General features: G+C 30.3%; 1 protein-coding gene across 1 annotated transcript in view; it reads left to right on the top strand.

Moving 5' to 3' along the window:
* Nucleotides 1-4,788: 4,788 nt before the first annotated feature.
* Nucleotides 4,789-9,316, top strand: part of LOC112685119 (somatomedin-B and thrombospondin type-1 domain-containing protein) — an 83,828-nt gene continuing 79,300 nt past the window's right edge. The window contains exon 1 of the mRNA XM_025556902.1: nt 4,789-5,496. Coding sequence (XP_025412687.1) covers nt 5,220-5,496 — 277 coding nt within the window. The 5' untranslated portion in view covers nt 4,789-5,219. The remainder of the gene's footprint in view (nt 5,497-9,316) is intronic.

The following is a 9,316-nucleotide window of genomic DNA, read 5'->3' as shown; positions in this document are numbered from 1 at the left end:
TTATTACAAAAGAAATGGTATTATTATTTAAAGAACAAAACTGAAATTAAATTTGATTATATTTGACCACTTGTTGCGAGGTTTATTTACAATTAATTAGGGGTATCTAAAAATATTTGAATTTCACCGAGTTATTAAAATAACAAAATTACACGTAACGAAAATACAATAAACGAAAATATTTTGAACTTGTGTAGTTTATTTTTAATTCTAGTTTACAGTTTATCAGTTTAGAGTATAGAATAATAAACAAATTAAAAATAATATAATATTTACTATAAATGTATAATTATACATTTTAATAATACAGATATTTGTCAATTTATCATCCAATATTTTGTTGACCATTGTGTTAAACGTATTAGGTTATAATTTAATAACGTATGTATTAAGTACCAATTTATTCAAATAATTTAAATAATTATTAATGTGAATCAATTATAGTAATTAGAAATTATGAAGAAAAAACGATCAGTGTGTCATCAATTATAAGTTACACAATATTAATATTATTTAAAATTTTTAAAATAATATTTTAATTTTAATTATTTTAAAATAATACTAAAAAATTCAGAATAAACCAGTTATAAATTAGTTTGTAAAAGTTTATCTTATTTTATAATTTTGATCAATATGACACTTTAGTTTGCTATTTAAAAAAAAGTATTAATACAGTCGAGTCGATAGCTCGAAGTTTGATGCTCGCTTATATTTACTTTAAAAACTGTTAATTGTACAATAATGTGAATATAAGGAGTTAAATTTTAAAACTAATGTTAGTAATTAGTATTAAGCATAGGCATGCGCACGGGTATGTCTTATAGGGTTATAGCCACACCTAACACTTTTTTCTAGGTAGGTACAAGGTACTTAGGTAAAAAGGGCTAATAACTCTTTTTTTTGGAAAATCATGTTTTTTTTATCAATTTTATCAAATTACAAAAAAATAAAAATTGCCGGGACTGGCGTTCATTGATAATCAGATTGTACATCAGTTTTTCTAATAAATTTTATTTCTACTTACTGATGTTTTGTATATATATATATATATATATATTTTTTTTTTAAAGCGGGGTTTTATAAAGTGGTGGGTGATCAAAAAAAATAAAAGCTACTCCGGAAACAAGAATTTGTGCACTCCTATGGTATTAAGTAATAACCTTTAACTTGTCTTTTATATAATTACAAGAGTTGAAAATGTAGAATTACTTGACAATTCTTAATATAGTAATTTGAAAAAAGTAAGTTCAATATTTTTATACATTAGTAAATAATTCTAAAAACTTTGTTTATGAAGTTCATTAAATGTTGGACACCTACCGAAAAATCACCCAAAGTACGCTATTGAATACAATAATAAATCAAGTCACTAATTGATATGTACATAATATTGTTTCATAGTAATAATAACACTTAAAAAATCGTAATTGTTGTTAGTTTATTTAATATAATTAAAGTAGGTTTATGTTTATATATAAAAATTTGTGATTGATATGAGTTTTATGGAATACAAAATGTTCTTGTCTGCACTGTAATTTCAATATTATTGATTTATATTCAATATGTTAATTATATATATTTTATAGGAATGTGTGTGAGTTATGATTATATAACTTATGATTTATGAAACATGAAGATTTTCCTTTTTTAAAAAATATGGAATACATTGTAATAATTTTGCTATAGCAAAAATATTAAGCATATTATAATAATTTTACCATAGTATGTAGATTGGTAGAATCGGGAATCATACCTTTTTTCAAATTGATGGGAACGGTTGTTTCAAATTTAAGCGGAAACGGTACATGCCTGCACACACATGCTAATTATTGATAAGCCAGGTTTATATATTATTACGACTTTAGTCAGTTTATTTTTTTATGTGTCGTATTTTTGAGGATAATGCAGTACTATTAAATGACAAATAAGACTCATTATTTTTTTCATATATACAAAAAAAGGATACCCTATGATATTTTCAATTGTCAGTGTAAAATACTTTGACTGATTAAATGACATAAAATCGTTGATATATCTATCGTTGTTATGTCTTAAACTAATATAATGTATACACTCGATGTAAATGAGTAACAGCGTATATAACACTAAGTTAGTAAGTTAATACTTTGGTGTGAAGTTAATTGAAAAAACTTAAGCGTACATAGCTATCGTATTATATTATGTAAATTCGTTTAGTTCAATGAACATTTCAAATTTATCATTATTATATTTTTATATAAAATACGAATAACTAAAATAAAAAATATAATACAGTCTATTACGTTATATCGCATAATAACAATGTATATTTTTAAAAGGTATCGGCGGCTGTGCTATTTTTGCTTCGACAATAATTATTATTTTTTTCAGAGTGGTGCATATAATTCTATGATTTAGAAATATTTTATTCATGTGAAATATATATTTTTAATGGTGAATTTGCAATAGATAAAATTCAATTCAATTCATAAAGATGTATTTATAGTTTTAACCAATATGGTTTGTATATTTTACCTACTAAAATCCATTAGGGGGGGAAAAAAATTCCAATAAACAATAAATAATAAAAGGCTTTAATAAGATGACAATAAGACATGTGTTTTTAAAATCTTGACATCTACTATTATTTATTTATACTATAACTAAAATGAATTTATTTTCGTAAATTGATTAATACATACTTATTTATTTTTTAAGGGGTAAAAAAACTCCACGGGTTTGTTTGATGGATAAAAGCGCTAACCGAAAAAACTACCCTGGTGGTTTTTCAATTATGTTTACCTATACATACGCTACACTCCAACACAGCCTACATGATAATATATGAATTACATTTTACATTATGTATTAATACATAAATTATAATAATATGAGTTTGGATATTATAAGAAACCTAATAATATTTCCTTAAAAATACATATGCCATTTACAACTGAAGAACGTTTTTATACTTTTGAAATTATAAATTTGACGATTACAATTTTTTTTTTCATTACACATTCAGATTTATGAAAGTCGATGCACTTGATTAAATTCTGAGTTTAATGTTTAAATATTGCATATTTTAATGTAGATAAACTAAAATCTGCGTTGCGATTAACGATCGTCATTGTAGTTGAGACTGGTATGCGGGATAGTACAATACATCAGAAGACAATTATTGTTAAGATTGGACAAATAACATTGAAATATTATCTAAAAAAAAAAAAATTTTGTCATAAAAATTAGTATGCTATCAAAACATATTTTTACCTTTGGAAAGCGTTGTCTAAGGCATTAGAAAAAAAGTCATAAACTTTCTAAGTTTATGATAACTTACTGTCGAGTGCAGAATTCATATATAGCTATCCTGTTTATAGGTTCAACGTGAAATATACATGTATTTCCATCAGATATATATACATACAATACAGGAATTCGACTTGTCTCGCGTGTTATGTATACATTATGTAATATAATGGGGTTTTGATGCGAGGATGGTTTGTGTAGAATTGTATGTAAAGAGAGAACGTCGAACTAAACTTAATATTATTTGATGTACATTCAAAACGGGGGGGGGGGGGGGGGGGGGGGGAGGGGGCTGAAAAATATTGAAATGCCGGACGATTTCAAGAATACATTTTTATACAAATAATAATAATAGTAATAAACTTAACAACATACAAAACATATGTATTTTTTATATTATTATAATATAATAATGTTTATGTAATACGTAGTTTATAGATATTTTTAGGAACATTTGACCTGTTTGTAAAGTTGAAAGACCGAAAATTTGAAAAATATCAACGCGGCGTCGTGCGCACGTGAATACATACGCACGTAAAGGCACGACGATATTATATTGTTATGGATGTATGCATGGTTAGGTTATGTATTGTATTGTATTGTATTGTATATTGTAGTACAATATAGATAACACATACACGCTATTTAGTCATGTATAAAAGCATGTGTACATGTATGATCTTATAATATTTAGTGAAGTCTAAAAAACGAAAGGCCGTTAAAGATGAACATTTCTGGATGCAACCGTTTCAGGATGATCTCCTTAATACTATGATATTGCTCTTCCACGTATCGTTTTGTCAATATTTCTCGTAAACCTATATATATATATAATCAGACGTGTATAAAAGGGGAGGATTTAGGGATTAAACTCCTCCCCTGCCGAAATTCAGGAAAATTATTAAATATATTTTTATACAGTAAAAGTGGCTTATAGATTATATGAAAATGTATAACCTAAACCATCTAAAAAAAAATATATTTTTGTGTTCGCACCTGTAGATAGTTTATGTGCATATGCTTTGCAGATATGTTTCAAGTGGAAAATATGAAAATAGTCTGTTTGATACTGCTCACAGATATAATATAGGAAATATCGTTCTCGGTAAAATATCATACGAAACGAAGCAGTAATCGTTTGATCCCGATAGAATCGTGCATGGTCTGATATTGCACAGTGATATTTTCACTGTAATGTTGCCGAATACAAAGTATACTTACTATAAAGGGAGCTAGAAAAAATGAGAAATAATACTTATTTCGATATTATTTTTTATGTTCGTGATGCGCTCAATATAAACAAATATATGTTATAATATTTTTATTTTTTGTACCGTATTATACGGCAGAACGCGCTCACGACTGGCAGCACTGACTCGCACGGAATCCCTTTTTCTACATTATTCTTCTTCGCAGCCGCCGCCGCCGCCGCCGCCACCGCCGTCGTCGGACCTGTCCGTCCACCCGCGCCGTCGTACGCAGCGGCAACGGCGGCGTAACGGACCGACGGCGGCGCCAGTTCCTGTCCACCTGTCGGCCACGACAAACGCCGGTGCACGACGAACGTAGCACGCGCACACGTCTCCGAAACTCACCGAACCTGCTACACGTGGTCAGCCCAGCTCGTGCAAACGACGTGCACCACCACCGAGATTTATACGCGACACACACGACGTCGCACTAGACCCACCGACTGGATTGTTTATATCGCTATCCACCAAGCACTCCACTAGCCACGTAGACCCTCGATACCTGCGCACCACGTCCGTAGGTGTTCGATCCTGTTGACCGCGAAACGTGTCCCGTCAACTTCGTCAGCCGCGCGCGATTGCGGTCCGCGGGCCGAGCGACACACAGCGTAACGCGTCGTGCAATCATCGCGGCACCACTGCAATCGCACTATTTGCCCGTCCCGTTCTATACCGTCCGTCATGTCGCGTTCGTCGTCGAACACCACTCGACGTCGCGCCCACGCCGCTGCAGCCACCGCCGTCTTCCTGGCGTTGGCCGTAACCGCGCCGTCCGGCGTACGCGCGGGAAGCTGTCTCGAAGCGAAGCTCTGCTGTCCGGGTCGCGACTCGGCGTGCGTCGTCCAGAAAACGCCCATCAACGCCATCATCGAAGATCCCACGGACAAGCCGTGCTACTGCGACCACGCGTGCCTCAAACTTGGCGACTGTTGCGCCGACTTCAAGTCCGCTTGCGGAGGTCAGTAACATACGTGTTATACTCGCGTTACGAGTTACAGGTACCGCAGAAGAGTTTGCTGCAACCAGGGGGTCGGTGGCGTGTTTGCGATTTTTTCCCAATACCCACTTATTAATAATAATACTTATAACATTAATCTAGTAATTAAGTGTACATAATTCTAGTAATGGTGTAAACGAATTCAACTATATAGTAAGGAGAATACGTTCACTTCTCTCATATTATACACAGGGACAGCACGAGGGGAGGGCGATAGGGGCAGTTAAGATCCCGCGGTTCTGATTTAACTGAACTTAAAATATTTTATTAATAGAAATTATAATAGACTCAAAATTTATTTTTCCCAGGGCCTTGCCAACTCTGGCACCGTCACTGATTATACACTACTAGCTTAATTACCCGGCTTCACATGGAACATTATTGGTCAAGATAGATTTTAATGGATTATTACCTTACACTATTTAAAGCCAAGTTTGGTATAACTGTTGGTTATAAAACAAATAAAACGAAATTTCAAATGAATCGGTATAGTACGGTACAATAGTTTTAGTTATACGCTGAATTACCTCTGAATTTCCGTCTTTGCCGGTTCCAATATTTTTTTAATTCCATTCTTATTGCACGTATTGACCATTGGAGAAACCAACATGTCAAATTTCAATTTCATATTGTTTTAAGATTTAGCGATGATCAATGAGTAAGTGGTACTCGATGTTGCCCGTTAAGAAAATTGTGAGTGTTTAGCTCCTTTTGGGTATTACCGTAGAAGCTATGTCTTTTTAAGTAAAAATCACCAGAAATAACGGTTGAAATATTAATTTTTTACGTATTGTTATAGGTAAATATTAAATATAGTCTATCACACCTTACTGTGCCGTTAAATAAATTTATACATACTAATATCCTTATAATAATGTTTAATTTATTTAGGATCATTTTTTTAAATTTTTTTCTTTTATTTATTTTATCGATAAAAGCCTGACAATTCAAGTTTTCAATTATAAATGCTATTTATTGAAGTGCATTTAGATTACACAATATATTTTATTTTTCCTTTTCTGGTACATACACAAATAAATCAGAAGATTTTCTGATGCGTGAGCAGGCCACATATAGCTGTCCATGTGAGAAGTATGAGTTTTAAAAATACAATCCACTCACTTGTTGAAATTGTCCTTGTGCTTTGTTGATGATAATTACAAAAGCCAATCGCACTGGAAACTGCAAACTTTTCAATTCGAATGATATATATGATGGAGTCATTGGGATACGTGGCAATAGTACATCTTTGTCTTTAAATTTTCCGTTTAAAATTATGTTATACATCAACTTTTTCACTGAAACATCAATCTACCATTGCAGAGGGGTGGTGGATTGATGTTTCATAAAAGAATAATGGACACGCAAATTTTCAATTTTAGAACATGCGGCGGCATGTCTGGCAAATCAAGTGAATTTAAAAATTCAGTTGGATTTTATTTCAAGTTTAATACATCTACACCTCAATATACAGGAAAGTTATTGCAATCAATATATTGTACGGAGATAAAAAAAGAAGAGGTGAATGTCGTTTTTGGAGTACAAGATAGTCGCTTTTGAAAATTATTTTCAATAAAATCGACACGTTTACCATTTTCTAGATGTATGGAACTGAAATGTGTTATAGTGAGGTTCCTTTCCGTTTTTTCGGTTATTATAGCAACAACTAAATCAAAATTTAACAAAATTAAAAACTAAAAAGTATGTACTTTGAGTAATTTTCGAGATGCAGCAATCAGTAAGTCAATGGTGTTTGGATTTTAAATATATAGATTAAGATTTTTATAAAATTCACGTGAAACAAAAATTATGTTATAATTGGAAAATACTTATAGAAGGAGCTTGAATCGAATACGTTACTGCAATGTATGTAAGATTTTGGTCATTTTAAGCGCGTGGATATAAAAGGAGCTTGTATAGAGAGAATTTTGAGTATCCATAAGAATTTATAACTACCTTGATCCAAAGGTTTTCAGGTTTTGATTATCATTTTGCAATACACAAATAGAGGTTAAATATGTTGGTAGAATCTTTATAAGATTGGTTTAATAATAATTGTTGTCTAGCATATTATTTTCTAGTACATGTTTGGATTTAAATGTTAAACAATAAAATTCAATTTATGTATAAAAAAAAAAAAAAAATATTACACAAGAGCTAGAAATTAATTTCTTATAGATAAGCTTCCTGTAATTGTATCATCTCAATATATTTTAAATAATTATGTTTGTTTGTTAGAATGTGAGAGAAATTTCTGTTAGTCTTAAAAAGAATAAATATTTTCTGTGGAATTTATCCGATTTAGATTTCCACGGAAGGAAACAAACTTCGTCGTTATTGATTAATATGCATTGAATCGTTTAAATTTTCTTTCTATTAGTTCGCACGTATGAGTTCATAGGTGGATGTGTAAGGTTTAGAATTTGGAAAGAGGGAAAACGTTTGGTTCTATACTGGTTACTGTAACGAGGACTTATATGGTTATTTCATAATCTCTCGTCTATCGCAATAATATTTAAAAGAAAATGGAAATACAGTTAAATAGCAATATTTATCTCGGGAACTAAAAATATATTAATTAACATTTATTCTGAGCTATAATAATATTTTTGAGAAATTTTTAACAATTTTAATACGTTAAAAGCGTCTTAATACATAGTCGATTTATCGGTTTTGGAATAATTAATTTTAAGCTCGTAAATTCAATATATTTTATATAAAAATTATTTGGGTGTACTATACAGATTTTATTTAATATACCAGAACAATTTTTAACTATAAAACTTTTATTGACGTGCGCACATACTTGAATTTTTTTGTCTAATTGTATATTCGTATAAAATTGATTTACACGCGTTTGTATGGAGAGTTTCCGTAACTCGAACCGTCGTCATGATAAATTTCCCGACCGGAAGCCTTTGTATGTTATACAATTATTTAATAAATTATTATGTATTTCACATATATACAAGTAGATAGGTTAGTTGGATAGCTATATATATTTGTATACACTTTATTGTCCTTCTTGCACAAACATTTCAGTTTTTTGTTTTTGTTAAGCTCAAGTAGCCTATATGCATCTAATAAATGATTTTGTACTTAATACAGAGTTGGCTATTCAAAAAAATGTAAATGTATATTTTGAGTATAACCGCTGTTTCAAAACATCATTATTTAGATATGAAACTGAGTATTATTTTAATGTAGACTCCTATCGTTTAAAATTGGGTTCAGAATTATATTAATAAATAATTTTTCACGATTTTCATACTGAAATTGAATATTTCAAATATTATATTGATAACTTTAGAAATATTTATTTCATAGTGTTTTTAAATTGGTAGATTGAACGATTGCAGAGCACGTACAACGTAATCGCTGAAGATTTATTTTTAAATATTTCGAAGGAGTATTAGATAGGTATGGACTTTTGATTGTTTAAAATATTCATGCACTTAATAATTCTATTTATATTCATACTTAAATAAGTATTCCTATTTTTTATGTATATTTATTTTTGGTTTAAATATATACAATTTTTTTTTTTTTGATACTTATTAAAATAACAATATGTATATTAGTTAGTTTATACACAATATTCCACAACAATAAAATGTCTTTTGGTTGAATAAATAATTTAATATTTTAATTGTGAAAATTGATTTGATGTTTCGATCGGTAGAGGAATAGGGTTTCAAGCTTTGCAGTCAATTTTGGCTACTCACACTGTGAGTAAGTATACTTTTTTTAGTGTTGTGTAGTTTCGTTTTGATTTCGACGA

Source organism: Sipha flava, unplaced genomic scaffold (genome assembly GCF_003268045.1).
Source record: "Sipha flava isolate LNK unplaced genomic scaffold, YSA_version1 266_pilon_pilon, whole genome shotgun sequence".
Taxonomy (NCBI): domain Eukaryota; kingdom Metazoa; phylum Arthropoda; class Insecta; order Hemiptera; family Aphididae; genus Sipha; species Sipha flava.
Note: the sequence above shows the minus strand (reverse complement) of the source record. Positions and strands in the feature narration are given on the sequence as shown.